This window comes from Papio anubis, chromosome 2 (genome assembly GCF_008728515.1).
Source record: "Papio anubis isolate 15944 chromosome 2, Panubis1.0, whole genome shotgun sequence".
NCBI lineage: Eukaryota > Metazoa > Chordata > Mammalia > Primates > Cercopithecidae > Papio > Papio anubis.
Window position 1 is genome coordinate 179,140,890 of NC_044977.1, and position 22,696 is coordinate 179,163,585.

General features: G+C 44.8%; 2 protein-coding genes and 1 pseudogene across 3 annotated transcripts in view; 1 reads left to right on the forward strand and 2 right to left on the reverse strand.

Annotated features, from left to right (window-relative positions):
- Positions 1-21,266, reverse strand: part of GLB1 (galactosidase beta 1) — a 110,466-nt gene extending 89,200 nt beyond the window's left edge. The window contains 1 exon segment of the mRNA XM_017956010.2: positions 21,052-21,266. Within this exon segment, the coding sequence (XP_017811499.1) occupies positions 21,052-21,126 (75 nt within the window). The 5' untranslated portion in view covers positions 21,127-21,266.
- On the forward strand, positions 638-922 carry LOC108584731 (annotated as a pseudogene).
- TMPPE (transmembrane protein with metallophosphoesterase domain) lies at positions 13,895-21,156 on the reverse strand. 2 transcript variants are annotated; one of them, XM_009201862.4, is made up of 2 exons: positions 21,052-21,156; positions 13,895-18,358 (listed from the first exon to the last, which is right to left on the reverse strand). In XM_009201862.4, the coding sequence occupies exon 2, from the start codon at positions 18,248-18,250 to the stop codon at positions 16,889-16,891; it is 1,362 nt and encodes a 453-aa protein (XP_009200126.1). In that variant the 5' UTR covers positions 18,251-18,358; positions 21,052-21,156; the 3' UTR covers positions 13,895-16,888. The 2 variants fall into 2 exon arrangements, with proteins under 2 accessions (XP_009200126.1, XP_003895279.1); XM_003895230.5 differs by lacking the exon at positions 21,052-21,156 and adding an exon at positions 20,760-21,012.
- Positions 21,267-22,696: the final 1,430 nt, after the last annotated feature.

Genomic DNA, 22,696 nt, shown 5'->3' on the forward strand with positions numbered 1-22,696 from the left:
TCAGGCACAGGTGCAAACCTGAAGAGGCGCCTACTGTTCTTGGGGAGAAATTTGAGTGTCAAAATGAGAGAGAGAGAGAGAGAGAGAGAGAGCATGTGAAAGACTTAAGAGATATATTAATAAAAAAAAAATGACTACGTGTATATTAACACCGACCAGTTCATCGTAATACACAAGGAGAAAAAATTCATTGGTCACCTTTGGAGACTGCTAGAGTACCAACTCATTACTCTGAAAAGTGATAAATACAGAGAAAGAGCCAAGCAGTTTACTTCCCCTTCACATAAAAGCAGTATTTCAGGGTTACCAAAACATTGACAATGGAAAATTCTCCACTGGATCCCAGTTAATTAAATATAGAAGGGCCCGGACACAATGGCTCATGCCTGTAATCCCAGCAATTTGGGAGGCCGAGGCAGGAGAATTGCTAGAGCCCAGGAGTTCAAGACCAGCCTGGGGAACATGGCAAGACCCTGTCTCTATTTAAAAAAAAAAAAAAAAGCTAACAAAATTAGTGTCTCCTTCATCCACCGCTGCCGCCTCCTTCTTCTTCCTCTCCTGGTGCTGCTTATGTACTCATTCGGTGCAGACTTGGTACCTCTTTTGTGAAGCGGCAGCTGAGACTCCGGCGCCTGCCATGGCAGACAAAAAGCCCAAGGAAAGAATCAAGACTGAGAACAGTGATCATATTAATTTGAAGGTGGCGGGACAGAAGGGTTCTGCGGTGCAGTTTAGGATTCAGAGGCGTACATCACTTAGTAAACTAATGAAAAGCCTATTGTGAATGATAGGGATGGTCAATGAGACAGATCAGATTCCAATTTGACAGGCAACCAATGAAAGAGACAGACCGCCTCAGTTGGAAATGGAGGATGAAGATACAACTGATGTGTTCTACCAGCAGACAGGGGGTGTCTACTAAAAAGGGAACCTCCTACTTCACTCCAGAACTCTGTTCTTTACAGACCAAGATTACACTCTCAATTAGAAAACTGCAATTTGGTTCTACCACATCCTGACTACTACAGTATAGTTTTCTCTATTCTTTCATTTCCCCCTTCCCCATTCCTTTATTGTACATAAAGTAACTGGTATATGTGCACAAGTGTATATATACATATTTTTTTACTAAACAGCCAATGGTACATTTTGACTGATATCAAGTGGAGATGGGATGCGGAAAAATACCGATTCTGTTAAAATACCTCCTTTTCTTCATTAGTGGCATGCTCATTCCACTCTTATCTTTATATTTCAGTAAGTTATTTGGCTGTTTTAACAAAAAAAAAAATATAAAAATTTTGCATACCTTGTTCAATTGTAGAATGTTAATGTTTTTCATTTATCATTGTAAAACCAAGAACAATTTTATAACTTCATTGTACATAGCTGTTACATGTAGGACAGTTTGTCTTTAAGTAGGGATAAATTAGTCTAAAAAAAAAGGAATCCTAGATAGTTTTTTCTTCAAGTCAAGAAGCTTGTTGTTTAAATTTCTTGTTTAAAATAAATAAACAAACAAACAATTAGCCAGGTGTGGTGGCAGGCACCGGTAGTCTTAGCTACTCAGGAGGCTGAGGCGGGAAGATTGCTTGAGCCTAGGAAGTCAAGGTGATGGTGAGACTTAATGGTGCCACTGCACTTCAGCCAGGTGACAGAGAGAGACCCTGTCTCAAAATAATAATAAATGCAGAAGGAATAAAAGCATCTGAAAAACACCTCTTTCCCAACACTTAATGAAATGGATTTAAGCTATAATCATCAATAGATGCTAAAACCATTAGAAACACTGATGGAAATTGTGTGAAGGACTGGGCATATTTTTGGTGCTCCATCTGCTCAATTTCAGCCTCAATAAAAGTGGAATAGCCAGACATTATGTCTGTCATGTTATGATTTAACACGAAGTACAGTCTCACCTAGAAAGTGGTCCTCATTATTGAATCAAAATCACAACTGAACCCAAATCTAACAATACCATAAGGAAGCAATAAGCCAAATCCAAAACGTGGGACATTTTAAAAGTCCAATGATTCAGTTGTTCCAACAAATCAATGGTATCAAAAGAAAGAAAGGGAGTATTATTTAGAAATGAAAGAACTTCAGAGGAATAATGGCCTAATGATTGCATTAGATCATTATATGTGATATGGTATGTGTAATAAGGTATGATATGATATTTGTAATATGACATGATACGATATTCATTAGGTCAGTGTGAACCTGGTTTGGATCCTAATTCTTTTATTTTTATCTTTTTATTTATTATTATAATTTTTAAAGATTTTTTGGATACAGGGTCTTGCTCCGTCACCCAGGCTGGAGTGCAATGGCTCAATCACATCTTGTTGCAGTCTTGAACTCCTGGGTTCAAGTGATTCTCCTGCCTCAGCAAACTACGGCATATGTATATGATGGACTACTACTCAGCAATAAAAAAGAACAACTACTGGTATTTGTAATAATGTACATAAATCTCAAAAATGTTGAGCGAAAGAAGCCTTACACAATTGGGTTCATACTGCATGAACCTATTTATATGAAGTCCTGGGAAAGGCAAATCTAATCCATGGTGGGAGAAAAAAATCAGAATAGTTAACTCTGGGAGAGTGGAGGCAGGTATTGCCTGGGAAGGGACATGAGGGAACTTTCTGGGGTAATGGTAATGTTCTATAGCTAGATAAGGGTTTTGGATTATGCAGGTGTAGGCATTTGTTAAAACTCATCAAATGGTACATTTAAGATACGTGCATTTCATTGTATGTAAATTTTATCTTGGGGGAAAAAGGGGCTATTAACAAACACTGACTGCTAGTTAATGATATGCCTGCTGAAGTATTTATTTTAGCAAGAGGAGGGCACTGATATCTGCAACTTATTTTGAAATGCATCCAAAAAATAAGATGAATTGATAGATGGAGGGATAGACTGACAGTAATATGTTAACGGTATAATTTTTCAACTCTCTCTGAATATTTTTCCTAGCAAAATGTTGACACAAATAAAAATGCAGACTGATAAAATGAATTATGGTTTATACTGTATGTGTATTGTACATGTATGTTTGTATATATACAAATACACATACATGATCAAACGTATGCAGCTCCAGAGAGTATGCAGCCCTTGCCATTGTGAAATGGTCTCTGATGGATATACGGTGAAGGCAGAGGAGGAGAGTTTTTTGTTTTTGAGACAGGGTCTTTCTTGCTCAGTTGCTCTGGCTGGAATGCAGCAGCATGATCATGGCTCACTGCAGCCTTGACCTCCTAGGCTCAAGTGATCCTCCCACCTCAGTCCCCAAGTAGCTGGGACGACAGGGGCGTGCCACCATGCTCAGCTAATAATTTTCAAATTTTCTGTAGAGACAGACAGGATCTCACTATGTTGCCCAGGCTGGTCTCCAATGGCTAGCCTCAAGCAATCCTCCCACCTCACAATCCCAAAGTTGTGGGATTACAGGCATGAGCCACCGTGCCCAGCCTGAAAGCTGTTTTTTTGGTTTTTTGGGTTTTTTTTTTTTGAGATAGAGTTTCACTCTTGTGGCCCAGGCTGGAGTGCAATGGCGCAGTCTCAGCTCACTGCAATCTCCGCCTCCCCGGTTCAAGCGATTCTCCTGTCCCAGCCTCCCACCCCCACGCCTGGCTAATTTTTGTACTTTTAGTAGAGACAGGGTTTCACCACGTTGGCCAGGCTGGTCTCGGGCTCCTGACCTCAGGTGATCCGCCCGCCTCGGCCTCCCAAAGTGCTGGGATTACAGACGTGAGCCACCACGCCTGGCCTTGAAAAGGGTTTTAAAAACATGCCTACATCAGCTGTAGCTCTGTGAATGGTCTTGTGCCAGCTCAGTATGCTTTGTGCTGATTGTCTCAACTCACACTCAGATCTCAAGTCTTTTTGCCTTCCTGCCCCAACACTGGGGGAACGGGTTCAGCCCAGAAGTCCAGGGGCACTGGGTAGTCCATGCCCCTGGGGGCAACCTTCAGCCAATGAGGGATAAAGAGGGTGGAGAACTGCATTCTCTTGTCTTTTAGGCAAATAATTCTGGAGACACTTTGCGCACTTTTCAGAAGTCTTAGAAGAATCATGTCCCGGTTCCCAGAGTGATAACCCCGATATACATTCTGACCCAGGCTGTCCCTTCTTTCCACCTATCCCTCGCTCCTATGCTCTTGGATCACTTCTCAAACCACCTGCACCCATTGTTCTGCTTCTAGAGGGACCCAAAGTATGACAATTGGTACCAGGAGTGGCCTCAAGAGCAGATCATCAGGATGTGAGTCTGTACCTTGTTGTCTCATGAATGTCAAATAGCAAGAACCCTATAGCTGGTGCTAAGGGGCGTAGTAACGCCTCAAAGACAAATACCAAGTCCCTCAACTATGCAGGACCGGGAGGAGGCATGGAGAGAAGGGGAGCAGTTGGTATCTGCACTGGCTCCACCCCTGGAGCGGGGAAGAGGTGGGGGTTACTGGTCATTGAAAAGAGTGTGAGGTTAGCTGGCTTTTATTAAGTGATTTGGAAGCTTTGAAGACAGTGACTGTTTGATGGGCTCAGGTGAGCCATCCACTCAGGGCATCCTATGAATGTCAGAGGCTTCTGTGGCAGTGTTTAAAGAGACTCACATCTCCGGCCAGAAAAGTAAGACCTAACCATGGGAGTCACTGAGAATGGATCTTGAGGGGGAAAATCCCAGGCCAGATACGGGGAAGTTACTGGTAGGGTGTGTTCTCCCATGACCCATATTCTATTGGTAAGAGCCCAGTCTCTATGCTGTTGGGAGGATCCTTGGAACCTAGACATGACACTGGTTAACAGGAAATGGGGTGAGGATGCCAGGACTGCATCCTGAGAAAGGTATGGAATGGCTCAAGAGGTGGGAATGTAGAAAGGATGACCAGAGACCCCACTACCTGGCTCTATTCCCCAGGAGAGCCCAGAGAACTCTCCCTTCAGGAAGGCAGGCACTGGTGAGGAGGGCCCTGGCATGCTTGGGAAGCCCATCCTCTGGAGGCAAGAATGACGGGGGATGCTGCCATGGCAAGGGACGCTCTAGTGTCACTGGGGATGATGAGCTTCTGGCATAACCAACGTGGGACCGCTTAACCATCAGAAGCAGGAAGGCACAATTACCACAACGACCAGCAAGGTCACAGTGGCAACCAGGGTGTGCTGACCTGCGGACCAGGAGTGACCTTACCCAGTGGCTCATAAGCCACACATTTCTGTGGGGTGAGATGGCCAGGCAATCGGCAAGAGTACTGCTTGACATATTTAAAAACTTGTGAGCAAAAGGCTGATGTCAACAACTGCATGGAAAATTGAGATTCCTACATCCAATTCCCAGCTTTGAGCCAGTTCTCCAACATACAGTCAACAAAATTTGACTGAAGGAAAGGCTGGATGGATCCCCTTGAGGAAGGCCCCTATAACACCACCCCAAGTCCACACAGTGAATATTCCTCCAGTCCTTCCCAACAAGATTCAGGGTAACTGTGTCCTAAGAAAAGGGGCACCCCAAGGCCACCCCCTTCTGAGGACTGTTGGATACAGTGTGAACTGACATGGTAGCACCAGGGAACCTGAAATGCCATCACTCTCCCTTATCACTCTTAGGGAGGCCAGGGATAAAGGGAGCCTTGGCCCCAGTCCTTTTCACAGAGAGTCCAACAAATCAGAGGATCCGTCACACGGTTATTTCCCTGGCTCTGAGCTCAAAGTGGGATGGTTTTACATAATGGCCTGCAGAACCCTCATCATGAGTAGGAGCCACCATGGATCAAGGGGAAGCTCTGGAACTGCCCACTCCCCACTCCCACTCAAGATAAATCTGAAGCAAGACCACAATCCTCTGGGAATTGTAGCTATGAGTGCCCCCTCCACAAAGACTTAAAGATCATTTCCATCATGTTCATTCAAATTGCCTGTGAGCCTCTGCCAGAAAAAACAGATCATGGTACATGACGGTGGCCACGTAATTAACTGAGTAGTAGCTCCAACAGCAGCTACCGCGTGGGTGTGGGATTACCACTGGGACAGAACAACACAGCCTCTGATATTTGGTTTGCAATTAATGTTCTAATCTTTTCAAATCCTACTGATAAAGAGGATTGAAAACAGTTCGTGAGTGGGCAGGACAGCAGTATATTCTCCCTCTTGCCTGGGGCTGTGTCCACTGCCCTGCTGTATCACACGAGACCTGGACTGTCTGTGCATTCATGGACCGTCATGGTCTGAGACACGAACACCACCATGTTATTTGAACCAGGTGAGCAGGGGACATGTCTCTGAAACAAAAACCTAGAAAAGCCGCAGAGAGGGGATTGAGATGAACAGCTGCAGAAGCAGTATCAGTTAAAAGACAGCTCATCATTGTTGACTGTCACAACTAAAGTAAACAGGGACAGTCCACTTCATGGACTCAAGGTGACCCCTCTCAGAAGTTACGGACCTAAGAAGATCCCACCTAAAGAGCCAGCTTCCTTTGAGCTTCCTCTGAGCTGTGGCACCACTGACAGAAGGCGATCAAAAAAAGTGGGAATAGGCCAGGTGCGGTGGCTCACTTCCGTAATCCCAGAACTTTGAGAGGCGGAGGCAGGTGGATCACCTGAGGTCGGGAGTTCGAGACCAGCCTGATGAACATGGCAAACCTCATCTATACTAAAAATACAAAAATTAGCTGGGTGTGGTGGCCCATGCCTATAATCCCAGCTACTTGGAGGCTGAGGCAGGAGAATCCCTTGAACCCGGGAGGCAGAGGTTGCAGGATGCCAAGATCACACCACTGCACTCCAGCCTGGGCAACAAGAGCAAAACTCCATCTCAAAAAAAAAAAAAAAAAAAAAGTGGGAATAGGAGGAAGAAAGAAGGAAAGGAGGAGGAAAAAGGAGACAGAGAGAGAGAAAACTGCCTTCATAGTGTATTCCCCCCAAATGCAAATAATGCAAGATTTGACCTGAGTGCAAATTCTATCCTTCTAAATGAATTGGCGCAGGAATGCAATACTGAAGACACATACTTTTATTTCATACTTGCAGAAGTGTGGAAGCATCAGTATTTAGTGCATGAGGTCACAGAAAACTTATAAAAAGCAATTCTGAACAAACCAAAATTCATAACTTCTTAAGGCCCCCCATTAACACATCCAATACTGGAGGGGAAAAAAACCCAGCAGTACAAACAAAACACCAAATACATACCAGGAACCTAATACTGGCCAATGTAATTTTTAAAAAGTTATTTATTCAGGTTAGATTATTTCAGTAATAAATAAGCATCTCTTTTAAAACAAAAATTAAACAAAACACAATATTGACATCATCAGGTAATGTGAACACCCCCCAAGTTCCCTAATCCCTGGCATTAAAAATAATTATATTTGTATTACTTGTGCACATTCCTTGACTAAAGAAATAAAAGAAGCCCAGTGACATCGCAGATTCTGGGTCATGCTGATTATGTGAAGATGATCTGTCTTCAGGTCCCTCAGTGTAACTCTGGTAAGCACCTACTCAGCAGATCTCAGTCCCTAGCACCCTACACACCCCTACAACTCACCCTCGAGACTCAAGGGCCTGGGGGATTCCTGACACGAGCTGTTCAGCTCCAGGATGGCAGAGACCCAGTCCTCTTAGCCTGCAAGCACCCTGGGGCTGAGGGAACATGGATAGAGGCAAGGGGAGACGGAATGGGCTGGAAGGCTATTTGCATACCACGGACTTCTCAGACCCCTCAGTTCATAGAACATAGAGAAAGAGAAGAAATGTTTCAGGTGACTATGGGTCAAACTCTGATTATGTCAGAGCTAAGAGCCTTCCAAACACCACACGTCATGGAAGCACCATTCCATCAGATAGGCTGGAGAAGGAAAACAGGTGCAAGCAATGGTGATAATCTATATGGAGATGGAGGAATCTGTGGATAATCTGCTGTAGCTTATGCTTTCAATTTTTATTAACTTTATTTTTTCATGCCTGTCTTGTGCCAAAAACATTTTTGTTCAGCATTCCAAAAGACTGGATAAAGAAGGCAAATCACAGTGGAAGAGGAGGAGAAGTGAGCACAGCTTTGGACTGATTCCCAATCCTCACGGACTCTGGACATGCACAGATTTAAAATATGTGCCTCCTCATCTCAGAGAAAAGGTAAATGCGCAGTTTAAAAAAATAAAAATTAAATTTAAAAATATATAATTTCTTTAAAATTAAAAACATACAGACCTAACTTTCCACACTACATTGACCATATTTGGCCTAAGGATAAAAATACAGCTTAAATTGCATTCAGGGAGAAAACAAAAGCAAACTGCATTCAGTAGACTTCATCTTAATAACCACATTGACATTACTATTTTGGTTCTGTTATATATGTAGTAAGATAAAAAAACTAAGTAACTACATTAGGTTACTAAGAACCAAAATTTTCAGTATAAAAGAGAAACAGGCTGGGTGCAGTGGCTCATGCCTGTAATCCTAGCACTTTGGGAGGCTGAGGTGGGCGGACGGCTTGACCCCAGAAGTTCCAGCCTGGGCAACAAAATGAGATCCCATCTCTATAAAAAATAAATAAAAGTTAGCTGGGTATGGTGGCACACGCCTGTGGTCCCACCTACTTGGGAGGCTGAGGTGGGAGGATTGCTTGAGCCCAGAATAGTTGAGGCTGCAGTGAGTAGTGATGGCGCCACTGCAGTCCAATCAGAGTGACAGAGCAAGACTCTGTTTCAAAAAAAAAAAAAGAGAGAGAGAGAGAGAAACAAACATAAAACCAAACAAAATTAAGAACCCCATAATCAAGAGATACAGGAAAATCTCTGTACCTTCCCCTTAATTTTGCTATAAGGCTAAAACTACTCTAAAAAATATAGTTCATTAAAAAACAATAAAATCCACAATCTCTCATTTGAATTGGAAATACTAGTACACATTTATGATTTGGTTTTTTCTCCCTAAAAAAGTATTGCATTTCCTAGCAATACCCACAGACAGAGTTTGGAAATGATATCAGCAGGCAGCAATCTAATCTAAGCAATCTGACCCATATAGTGCCTAAATTGTGGTCTGCAAACATTTCCCACTAAAAGTAACCAGAACTGCTTCTTCAACAAATTAGTTAATCCAAGTCTGTGGCATAAGATGTACAAAACAGCGCTAGAACTATTAAAAAAAAAACAAAAAACAAAAAACTACTAGGGTCTCATCAAAACAACAAGATGACAGGGCTCCAACCAGCTCAAGTGCAGTGGTTCACACCTGTAATCCCAGCATTTTGTGAGGCTGATTACAGGTTCACACCAGTAATCCCAGCATTTCAGGAGGCTGAGGACTGCTTGAGGCCAGGAGTTTGAGACCAGCCTGGGCAACACAGAGAGACTTTGTCTCTACCAAAAAAAGAAAAAAAAAAAAAAAAAAAAAGAGCCAGGTGTGGTGGTGCGTGCCTGTAGTCCTAGCTACTTGGAGGCCAAAGTGAGTGCATCGCTTGAGCCCAGGAAATTGAGAGTGCAGTGAGTTATAGTCACACCACTGCACTCCAGACTGAACAACAGAGCAAGACCATGACTCTAAAAAGTAAAAAATGAAAAATGAAAAGGTCCCAACTGGCTAAAGATGGGCTATTTTGAGTATTAAAAGATGTAACACTTTGATGAACTAAAAAGCATCAGACATATAAAGTATCTAAATATCTAAATTCCTAACAATATTTTCACCCACTCAGAAGAAAAGCTTATTGGTCATTCTTGGAGGTTGCTGTGGTATCAGCTCATTATGCTATAAACTAAGGAATCAAGTGAAATAATCTAGTATCTGTCTTGCCTTTGTTATAGGCTTTTTCAGAGTAACCACACAATTGATGAGGAGGTTCTTTGTAAAGGATCCATAGCTAGTAAATGCAGGAAAAAAAAGGGTGGAATTTTACGAATCATCATTTTGCAATCTTTAGTGAAATAATGACATTACGCAACAATCACCAATGACTGCTGAAACATTAAATGGAAAGATAATGAGGAATTTTCTAGTGGAGCGATCAAGCTGACAACACCTGGGCTGACAGGTCAATCTTAGCATCACTGAAGCAATGGTCTTCCTACCCAAAAAGGGAAAAGGTTGAACCTGAATCTATCCAGCCTGTAGCTCTAACCTTTAGAGAGCTTTAGCTCTACGAACTCACAGAAAATATGAACATGTTAAATGACAGCAAAATCCAAAATGCATAAAATTTTAAGACATACGACCCAGATAACTTGAACAAATAAATGGCATAAAATAAGGAAAGGGGGATGTTATAGACTTAAGGAAACTGAAGAAACATACCACAGGCAAAATATAGACCTATTTTTCATTCCTGTTTCAAACAAAATAACTATAAAAAGACAATTCCATAAGAAGAAGAGAAAAAAAAACCCCACAAAAACCCAAAGCTAGCAAAAGACAGTAAAAGATTAGAGCAGAAATAAACAAAAGAGAATAGAAAGATAGTAGGAAAAAAAAAAACGAGTTGGTTTTTGAAAAAAAAAATCAGCAAAATTGAGAAACGTAACTAGATTTAAAAATACATATATATAAATAAATCAGAAATGAAGAGAGGGCATTATAACTGATGCCACAGAAATAAAGGATTGTAAGAGAATAGCATGAACAACTGTATGCCAACAAATTGGATAACCTAGGAGATATGGATAAATTTCTAGACACACCCAGCCCACCAAGACTGAATCATGAAGAAACAGAAAATCTGTACAGACTAATAGCTATTAAAAAGATTGAATCAGTAATCAAAAACCTCAAAGAGGCTGGGCACAGTGTCTCCCGTCTGTAATCCCAGCACTTTGGGAGGTGGAGACGGCCAGATCATTTGAGGTAGGAGTTTGAAACCAGCCTGGCCAACATGGTGAAAACCCGTCTCTACTAAAAATACAAAAATTAGCCGAGCGTGGTGGCGCGTGCCTGTGGTCCTAGCCACTTGGGAGGCTGAGGAAGGAGAATCGCTTGAGCCCGGGAGGCGGAGGTTGCAGTGAGCCAAGATCATGCCTCTGCACTCCAGCCTGGGCGACAGAGCAAGACTACGTGTCAGCATGTATGCGCGTGCGCGTGCACACACACACACACACACACACACACAGACACCCCTCAAAGAAAAACCTAGAACCAGATGGCTTCACTGGAGAATTCTACCAAACATTTAAAGAAGAATTAATACCAATCCTCCTGAAACTCTTACAAAAGTTGAAGAGAAGGAACATTTCCAAATTTATTCTATGAGACCAATATTATCCTAATACTAAAGCCAGACAAATACATTACAAGAAAACTACAGTATGATAATATTCCTAGTGAATATTGATATAAAAATCCTCAACAAAATACTAGCAAACTGAATTCAACAATGCATTAAAAGGATTATATACTATGATCAAGTGGGATTTATTCCTAAAATGCAAGAATGGTTTAACATATAAAAATCAATCAATGTAATACACCAAATTAACAGAATAAAGGGCAAAAACCACATGATAATCTAAATTGAGGCAGAGAAAGCATGACAAGATTCAACACCCTTTCATGATTTAAAAAAACCCAACAACTCAACAAATGCAAAATAGAAGAAAACTACCTCCACATCATAAAGTCCACATGTGAAAAGCCCACAGCTAACATCATACTCAATAGTGAAAGACTGCAAGCTTTTCCTCTAAGATCAGGAACAAGACAAGATGTCTGCTTTTGCCACGTCTACTCAAATAGTTTTGGAAGTCCTAGTCAGAGCAACTAGAAATAAAAGGCATTCAAATTAGAAAGGAGATGTAAAATGATCTGTTTGCGGATGACATAATCTTAGATGAAGGAAACCCTAAAGATTACACACACACACACACACACACACACACAACACTGTTAGAACTAATAAATGAATTCAGCAAAGTTGCAGGATACAAAAGCAACACACCAAAATCAGTTGCATCTCTATACACTAAAAATGAACAATCCTAAATGGAATTTTAAAAAATTCCATTTAAAAAAGCATCAAAAAGAATAAAATACTTAGAAATAGGCCTAACTAAGGTGAAAGACGACACTGAAAACTACAAAACACTGTTAAAAGAAATTAAAGATACAAACAAATGGAAAAAACATCCTATGTTCATGGAGTAGAAGATTCATATTGTTAAGATGTTCATACTACCCAAAGTGATTTACAGATTCAACACAATCCCTATAAAAATCCCAATAGCATTTCTTGTAGAAATAGAAAAATGTATCCTAAAATTCATACAGAATCTAAACAGACACCAAATAGACAAAACAGTCTTGAAAAAGAAGAGCAAAGTTGAAAGACTCATACCTCCTGATTTCAAAACAAAGCTGTAGTAATCAAAATAACATGGTAACGGCATAAAGACAGACAAATAGGGCAATGAAAGAGAATAGAACACACAGAAATAAACCCTTGTGTATATGGTCAAATGATTTTCAACAAAGATGCCAAGACCTCTTGATGAGAAAAGGACAATTTCTTCAGAAAACAGTGCTGGGAAATCTGGATATTCACATGCAAGAGAATGAAGTTGGACCCTTATCTTATACCATACACAAAAATTAATTCAATATGGGTTAAAGACCTAAACATAAGACCCGAAACTATAACACTCCTAGAAGAAAACATGGGAAAAAAAGCTACATGATATTGAATTTGGCAATGATTTTTTGGATATGATGCCAAAAGCACAAACACAAAAGTGAAAATAGAGAAATGGGCCTACATCAGACTTTAAAACTCTGTGCATCAAAGGTCACAATAAGTGAAAAGGCAATGTACAGAACTGAAGAAAATATCTGCAAATTACATATCTGATAAGGGGTTAATATCCAGAATACATAAAGAACTCCTACATCTCTACAACAATAAATTAAATAATCTGATTTAAAGATAGGCAAAGGACTTGAATAGACATTTCTCCAAAGAAGGTTACAAGTGGCCAACAAGCCCATGAAAACATGCTCAACATGGATAAACAAAATGTGGCATAAAAATACAACAGAATATTACTGTGGTCCAGACTTAAAAAGAATAGAAATCCAGTCACGTGCCACAACCTTAAGGTCATTATACTAACTGAAACAAGCCCGCCACAAAAAGACAAAAACTGCATGATTTCACTTCTATGAGGTATCTAAAGTAGTCAAAGCCATAGAAACAGAAAATAGAACTGTGGTCACCAGGGGTTGGAGGAAGGGGGAAATGGAGCCTTGTTGCTCAATGGGTATAGAGTTGCAAGATGAAAAAGTTCTACAGATCAAATAGATCAATTTCACAACAATGTGAATACACTTAACACTGTTGAACTGTTCACTTAAAAATGGTTAAGATCAACAACAACAACAAAAAGAACAAACAAAAAAAATGGTTAAGATAGTCAATTTTTTGCCACAATAAAAAATATAATTGAGATAATCAGGAAAAACTAAACACTAACTCTTCACACAATTAATTGCATTTGAATCCTATACTCATTTGTGACAGATACAGCTACTTAATACTCAGACAGTGGAAAGAACACTTCTTTAAAGAGGTCGAAAATCTGGCTACTAGCCCCAAATCTCCTAACTAGCTGTTAGATGATATTCAAGAATCACTGTTAATTTCACTGGATATGATAATGACATTATAGGTATGCTTTTTGAAAAAGGATTCATACTGAAGTAGTTTTGGGGTAACATTATGTTTTCTATGATTTACCTTAATATACTCCAGCCAAAAAATAAAGAGTACAAGTGGGGCAGGGGTAGCCGAGAAAGGATGGCAGAATGGTCTTGTCATCCTTGTGAAAGCTGGGAGATAGGTACATGTACGAAAAGTTTAAAACAAACCAAACAAAATACGAGGGGAAAAAAAGCATGGATGGGTATTTGGTAGGAATGGAAGCAGGATTAATTTATTGAGATTTTGTAACAGCATCATATACTACAGATGCTATTGCTAATCTTCAAAAAGCATTGCATTTCAATTTGCATCTAACAGATTAAAAATAAAGAAACAAATGAAATTGAAAGAATGATCAAGCTTCAAGTAATGTTTCTCACCACCTCCCCCAGCCACAAACAAACAAACAAAAGAAGGTCAATGGTTTAAGAATGTTGAACAGAGGGAATAAAGGTGTCATGGAGTCCTGCCCACCAGGGCCAGAATCTGGACAGTGATGGAGAAATTTCTGCTGGAAAAATGTCCGCCAAGCCAGGGAATACAAACCAGATACAACAGGGTGTTGATGTTGTTTCTCAGATACATGGAATGGACCTGTTTTCTTTCTGCTAATAGAAAGCAATCAGTCAAGCAAGGACTTCAGAGTGGATGAAGGGTATATAAAACCAGACAATGATGGCATTCAAGAGAAAGAAAAGAGGTAAGGATGCAAAATTAAACAACAAAAAAAAGGACTTCATGAAAGCTAATTTCATCAAGCCCAGGTCACTGATAAGAAAGATGCAAAATCAAGAAATCAGTGAAATAACACACGACAGGTGAGTCAAAATTACCAGTGGCACCAAACAGTGGAAGTGAAATGGCACCATGGAGCCCACCTGGTGAAATCCAAAGCGAGAACTGAAAGGGAGGAAGGATGATTCATAAAATGCAGTCGGGTCACAAGAAAAGTGAGTTTGGAAGGACAGGGAAGAGAGAAAAGAATAAGGAAACCACCAACATTTCAACTCAAAGATACATTTTAAACTGCATGGGATGGCCCACTGTCAATACTGTGGCTGCCTGGGAACAAAAAGGGTGGTCTCCAGATCTCCCAGAACCGCACTATACACCAGGAGAACAAGGAGGAAAGGAAGAAACCCCCTTTGCCTGCCAGAATGCACACAAGGGGAGGAAGGCAAACCCCCAGCAGTTGCTTTGACACATCACCGGCCCCAGCAGCAGGCAACTCGTTACCCACTCACATTCCTCAGGACTGGCTGCTTCATGAATCCTCCGGGCACCTGTGCCCAACACAGTTCCTTAGCAAGCTCCACTGGAAAGCTGAAAAATTAACATTGAGTGTTCACTGTGCACACTGTGCCATGTGGAACTCATGCACAAGGCTTGATGGATCCCTCCTGACAAAACAATCTTGAGGTAGATGCAATAATTATCCCCATTTTAGGGTTGATGGAAACCAAGGCTCAGTAAGGGAAAGTCACCCACCCACTGCTGTCCAACGAGTGAGTAGCAGGGTTAGCCTCTCCAGTCAAAGCGAGTTTCTTCAGTCCCCATCGGAGGAAGACTATCCATCACAAGCCTAAATCACCCAGCAGGAAACTGGCCCAGCCCTGTCTTCTCAGTGAGGCCTTTTCTAACACAGGTGCTTATCTCCATCTCAGGATCAAAGGATCTGTTGCTTCTGGCAAAAGGGCCAGGCCAACAGAGTCACTCTGGACATCATAATCCCTGCCTGGTTTTTCTATGGGTCTAGAAGCCAGCGGGGATGGCCCTATCATTTCGTGGCCAGAGCCCAAGGGCAGCTCTTATAGGGTCAGGCAAGTGGGTTGGAAGCCACCTAGCAGAAGAACAGTCTCTGCATTCCACAGCCAGGCCCAGGGAGAGGAGTCTGCAGGCCCTGCCAGAGGCACACAGCACTGCCACTCCCATGGAGGCCTCATCTCCCCCACTGACAGAGTGAACCCGGCTGCTCACAGAAAAATCAAACCCAAACGTGGGGTCGGAGGTGGAGGGTTCCAGTTTCCTGACTCTTCTTCAAATGTAAGACATCCTACACTGAAACTAGCTGACTCCCTTCCAGGCTCCAGTCCATGCCGGTATGGGTAAGTTGAAATCAGCCTCAAGCAAACCACTTAGAAAGAGCATGGGGTCCTAGGCCCTCGTTCGTTCTCTCTGCACTGTGAATTGGTGAACTGCATTTGAATCCCGCGCTCACCTGCAACAGACCACCTGCAACAGATGCAGCTACTTCATCACCACATGGTGGAAAAGCACCGCTTTTACTGGGAGGTAAAAGACCTGGTTTCTAGCCCCAAATCTCCTACACATCTTGTCATATTGCCTGTGCCCTATCTCTCTTTGCCTTGGTTTCCTCATCTCTAAATAGGGAAAAGCAGCCTGTCCCCAATTAGCTCCCCAAAGGGTTGTATAAAATGAGGCAAGGGAGGCAAAGCCTTCCGAATTCCTAAGCAGCCACGTTCCCACCATCACCGACCACGGCGCCCATCGTTCTTCTCCCCCGACCTTGCCCCCAAAGGCCCAGGAGCACAGACAGTTAAATAGCATCCCTCAAGGCCTGGAACAGGAGGAGCTTTGCATTCCAGTAGATTTTGCTGATGCCCTCAATAGAGGTGATCCTGATAGAAGCAGAGGAAAGGAAAATATTCTTCTCTAGCAGCCAGAGGGCCCTTCCATCTTGCCTGTTCTCCCAAATTACCTGGCAACACTGCCCCTTCCCCAGAACGGCTCTGGATCAATGATTCTGGAAACCAATTAAGTCCTAAATTTAGTTTTAAAACACCAAGAGAAAAATGCTCCTGCTCCTCCTCGGCCCCACCTTCTAGAGGTATTCCTTTCTAGCAACCCCAAGGGGAGGTTCATCCCTTGGAGCTCTGCAGGAGAAGGTCCCCACTCCACACCACCTGGAAAATAGAGGGGAGTGCTCATATATGTGACCTTAGTGATCTCACAAGTGCATCAAAAAAAGCAACCGGCCAAGGAAACGGTTAAACCAGCCTGAACATGCCAGGCAGCCCCACCAGGAGTCACTGTTTGAATCAGGCTTGTGACCAAGGGTGTGTAGGCAAGGCTGGGTGGGCAAGGCTGGAGGGGAAAAGCAGGCAAACCACTCTGAAGCAGGATGGAGGGTTGAGGGCAAGGGCAGGGCAGAGGTGCACAGGGCAGGGCCGGTTCAGGGAGACCGCCGCAGGATGAGCTCTGTGATCTCCGCCCTGCTACCCAACCTCATGGGTATCCCGTAGTAGGCTGTGCCCGGGCTGACATATACGAATGTAGCCTGGGCCACTTGGTAGAGACCAGCAAAGAAGGGATTCAGGAGATAGGCTGCTACGTTCAAGGGGAAGATCTGCCCAGCATGTGTGTGCCCAGAAAGGATCAGGTTAATATCTGGCCGAGCCTGGAGAGCTCTCTTGGCAGCCAGGGGCTGGTGAGCTAGCAAGATGATTGTATGGTCTGGGCTGCAGCCCTCCAGGGCCTTGTCAAGATCCATGCCATGGCCAGAGTAGTGCAGGATGTCTGCTTCAATATCGTCCACCCCAGCCAAGCAGATCCAGTCCTCATCCTCACTCCCACCGCCACTACCACCACCACCACGTTGGGCCCGTGTGGCGGAAATCTTCACGTTCTCATTATGAAGAGGCTGGACATGCAGGGATTCCAGAAGTGCAAACCAGTTGCTGACATCTGACGTGTAGTACTCATGATTGCCTGTGACGAAGTAGGCACCGAGACGTGAATGAAGCTGGCCCAGAGGAGCGACAGCCGTCCGCAGGACCGAGGCTTCCGAGTCGGAGAGGTCACCCACGATCACGGTGACGTCTGGTTCCAGCACATTCACCATCCCCACAAACATCTCCATCTTGGTCCTGCCCACTGTGGGGCCCAAGTGAATGTCTGAGAGGAGCACGATCTTGAGGTTGTTCATTGAGGCGGGCAGCTGATGGATGGGCACCTCCACAGTTTTCACAGCCGGGGGCTGCGCAGCATTCAGAATCCCGGCCACGCTGAGCACAGCAGTCACTCCCACTGCCAGGGCAGGCCTGAGCACCAGCTTCCTTGTCTTGTCAAGGCTGCCCACGACCCTACCACTGCGCCAGGCCAAGAGCTGGTAGGCCTGCTCCATGCCGCTGAGGATGCAGAGGAAGAAGAGCATGATGATGTAAGCACCCAGGCAGGAGTAGGCTGCCAAGGAAAAGAGATAGGGCTCCTCGGCCACTAAAAAGAACATGGTGAAGAAACTGGAATGGGCCAGGGCCAGAAATGCCAGAACCACCACCTTCCAAAGCTGAAAACAGGTTGACTCCGCAGCTGGGGAGTGGCAGAGGTTGCTAACTGTGCTGCGCCAAATGTAGAGGGAGCCAATGAGCAAGAGCGAGTTGACAAACAGGGCAAGCTGCAAGCGAAGCAGCCAACGCCAGGCCCTGAGCTCAAGGCTGTCTGCCAGATATGAGCGGGAGGCGATCATGGACACGAAGACAGTGACGGCAGCCAGGGTGGCCTTCGCGCCTAGGGACAGCTGCCTGAAGATGGCCATTTTCTCTGCTCCTAGGAGGCTCCCCCACCAGTTCTGTGCTGGTGGACTCTGGAAATGAGTTCCTTAGAAAGGACAGTGGCCAAGGAGAGGTTTCCAGGTCAACTCCGCCTGCAACCAGGAACCAGCATCAGCTTTGTGGGATATTAGAGCATCCTTGTACCCATTCAAAACTCAAAGGCCACTTACATCTGCCCAACCCACCTTGAATCCAAGCCACTCAAATACCAGTGAGTTGCTAGCTATACTTTATGATTCAAAAAGAAACTCACAGCATTGTGACATGATGGGCAGTTTTCATTTTCTTACCACATTTTCTATACGTTTAAAGTTTCTCTACAGTGAGCATGCACTTGTTTTATAAGAATGTTCCAAATCAGCGGTATTCAAAGTGCGGTCTGCTGAGCCCTTCAGGGGTCCAATTAGTCAAAACTATTTTTATTATAATTCCAAGCCATTACTGCCTTTTCCATTTTCACTCTGTCCTGAGGGTGGAATTTTCCAGAGGCTATGTGACATGTGATATGGCAACAGATTTCATGCAGAAATAAACATGAAACTTTGACTGTCTTCTATTAAGAGACACTGAAAGAGATTTGCAGAAATGTAAAACAGTGCAACTCTTCACCCTAAAATCTGGGGAGAAATACTATTGTTTTTCAAATATATATAGTTTATTAATGTATAATGATGTATTATTTCTTAACAAATAGTTTAAAATATTCTCTAGGACTGGGCACAGTGGCTCACACCTATAATCCCAGCACTTTGGGAGACCGAGGCAGACAGATTACCTGAGGTCAGGAGTTCAAGACCAGCCTGGCCAACATGGTAAAACCCTGTTTCTACTAAGAATTCAAAAATTAGCCAGGCATGGTGGCGGGCACATGTAATCCCAGCTACTCGGGAGGCTGAGGCAGGAGAACCACTTGAACCTGGGAGGTGGAAGTTGCAGTGAGCCAAGATCATGCCACTGCACTCCAGCCTGGGCGAAAGAGTGAGGCTCTGTCACAAAAAAAAAAAAAAAAGGAAGAAAATATTCTCTTAATTTCTAGGACAGCTAAAATTTAGTTAAAATTTGAGAACCGCTGGGTCACGAGGTCAGGAGATCAAGACCATCCTGGCTAACACAGTGAAACCCTGTCTCTACTAAAAAAAAAAAAAAAAAAAAAAAAAAAATTAGTTGGGTGTGGTGGCGGGCACCTGTAGTCCCAGCTACTTGGGAGGCTGAGGCAGGAGAATGTCTTGGACTGTAAAGAAATGTAAACAAGGAGATAATGAAAAGCTAGACTGCTAGTATCTTTCTTCAGCTGTGGGCACAGGAGCCCAAGAGGGACACCTAGGCACCTGACATGAGAATTCCTGGGGTGATGCCAGCCTCCCTGTGTGGGCCTCAGGTATGGGAGCCACAGGGCATCCACCCTGACCCAATGATGCTGCACTAGACTGATGAGCTTATATCAGACAGACTGACCCTGTCCACCTGCTCCTGGTTCATAAATCCTTCTCTCTCTCTCTACCCCCACTCCCAGATACTGGTTAAAATCTGCCTTTCCCCCAGCCCCTTACCCTGCCACTGTTCTCCTGAACTGTGCCCCAGTTCCACCTTCCCCAGTGGTTCTCACAGCTGGCTAACTCTGACTCCTAAGGTCCTACGGGCCTTCTGGACAAGAACTCTGTCTACATACTGGGGTAGGGGAACCACAGACGGGGTGAAGAGGGAAAAGTAAATAATCTGTGCTTTTTCCCAAAATGAAAACATTTTCAGCAGCTGTTTTCCAAATACTTAAGATGTTCAATCTTGGTTGTAGATAAATGTACCACTTTTCTCTGCACTAGGCGCGTTATTGAAAGCCCTATTAAAGGGTGTAACTTACAAGTCAACTGTGTCAAATGCCACCAGCTCTTAAAGCGTGCTGCAGGCTCGGCCCACCTACACCCTGAAGGAACCAAAGTTGGTCCGCGGAACGTGCAGAGGAGCAGCTTGCAACTATCCACTCTCCTTTCCGCAGGTCTGATGCAAACCTCCCCAGGCAGCGCTTAGGAACCCCCTAAGCCCGTCGCCTCAGCTCAGACGAAGCGAGTGAAGCTGCCCTTACTCTCCCACCAAACGTGCACGCCCCGCACCTCACCTATTCGCCTCGCCAGACCTCCCCCCATCAATGCTGGGATCCCCCCGCAGCCTGCCTATTCCCCCACGCAACCTGGACCCCCAAACGCCGAAGGAAAAGGGTCCCACAAATACGAAGAAAAACCGGAGCCAAAGGGCAGGCGACGGGGAGTGGTGAGAAGGCAACAAGATGCACGAAGAGGGCGAGCACCCAGAGGGAAAATAACCCAGTGCTCCCACAGCAGGGGCCTCTCCTGACCCCATTTTTCTCCTTCCGGAGCGCTCCGCAGAGCACGAACTGGGAAAGCGAGGGCGCCCCAAACCAGAACCCGAGGCACCCTCTAACCCGCGCAACTTGGAATCCCCTCCCGGAAAGCCAACTAAGGAAATCTTTAGGCGCACCTCGTCTCACCACCTCGTTACAGATAGGGAAGTGAGTCCAAGCGCAGAGGGCAGCCGGAGCGGAACGCACAAGCGACCGAGCTGCCTGGAAGGACGCGCGCCCCGCCCGGCCCGCCCCCGACGGGAAGGCCGGTCCACTGCCTGCGTTCCGCCGGCCGCCTGCCTGCTGGGGGGCACTTCGGGGCTCAGGCTCTCCGCCCTGCGGGACCCCGGGTGGCTGCGGCCCGAGTCCGGTTCCCCGCCAGCCTGTCCCCTAGCAATGCCTCCCCGTACCCGAGTCCCGCAGACTTACCCGCAAGCCGCGCGTAGGGCCCAGAAGCAGCAGAGCCAACAGCAGAGGGAGGATGCGAACCAGGAACCCCGGCATGACCACCAGCCTCCCGGCTCTGCAGTCGGCGCCCAGGCCGGCCGCTCCGCGTCACTTGACTAAGGACCCGCGGCCTGGCACCGCCCCTCGTCCGCCCAGCAGCCAGCCCTCGCGCCTGCTCAGCCCCGCGCTCCGCCCCGCTGTGGCCGAGCCGGGCGGGTGGGGGCGGCTAGGAGGCTGCGCGCGGCCGCGTGACTCCAGGATAGTACTATCTGGGTTTTGCAGGCGTCTTGCCTGGGAGGGGACCCTTTGTAACGGCAATCGGGAGGCCCCGCTTTCAGCAGCTTGATAACGCGCCTTGGAGATTGGACATGAATCATGGTCTCCCTGTTTTCTGGCTTCCTTGAGAGAGCAGAAGAGGGAAATTGTTAATTACTAAACCTAAACGCCCTAGATCAAGTCCGCGTATCATATACGGGCTCTTTGAATAATTCTAAACTAGAGGTTAGCAAAATGTGGTCGGTCCCTGGAGCCACTGTATCAACTCACCTGGAACTTGTTAGAATGAAAATTCTGCTCACGCCTGTAATCCCAGCACTTGGGAGGTCGAGGCGGGCGGATTGCCTGAGGTCAGGAGTTCCAGACCAGCCTGACCAATATGATGAAACCCCATCTCTACTAAAAATACAAAAATTAGCCGGGCGTGGTGGCGTGCGCCTGTAATCCCGTCTACTGGGGAGGCTGAGACAGGAGAATCACTTGAACCCAGGAGGCGGAGGTTGTGGTGAGCCCAGATCAAGCCATTGCGCTCCAGCCTGGGCAACAAGAGTGAAATTCCGTCTCAAAAAAAAAGTTAAGAAAATAATAATAATAACCTTAGTTTGTGCCTTGGTGTTCCAAAAAAGCCTTTTACATTGTATAACAAAGTAGCCAAAAATTCTATTTGTTCACTCCTTTCTCCTTTCCTACCGGACATTTCCTTGAGAGATTAAGAAAGTATCAGTCACTGGCTTTTCTTCCTCAGGTTTTTGTTTTTTGGTTTGGGGGTTGTTTTTTTTGTTTTGATTTTGTTTTTTTGGGACAGGTTCTCACTCTGCCTCCCAGGCTGGAGTGCAGTGGCGCGAACACGGCTTACTGCAGCTTTGGCCTCCTGGGCTCAAGCAATTCTCCCGTCTCAGCCTACCAAGTGGCTGGAACTACAGGCGCGCACCACCACACCCAGCTAATTTTTGTATTTTTTGTAGAGGCAGGGTCTCACCACGTTACCCAGGCAGGTCTTGAATTTCTGGAATCAAGCAATCTGCCTGCCTGCACCTCCCAAAATGCTGGAATTACCGACATGAGCCTCCGTGCCTGGCTTCTTTTCGTGCCTGGAGTACCAATTCCGTGTGCTTGCACTGTGAAGTCCTTTCCAAGCTCTGCAATTCTAGTTCAGTATTAAAGAACAAGGGCTCTGGTGGCAGTACACTTGAGTTGGAATTCCATCTCTGCCACTTACGATCTGTGTGACTGTGGGCAAATTAACCTCTCTGAGCTTAGTTTCTTTGTTGGTAAAAAAGGGATAATAATATCAAATTCACTGGATAATTGGGGAAATTACTAGCGATGATGACGATAAGAAGCTTGGCAT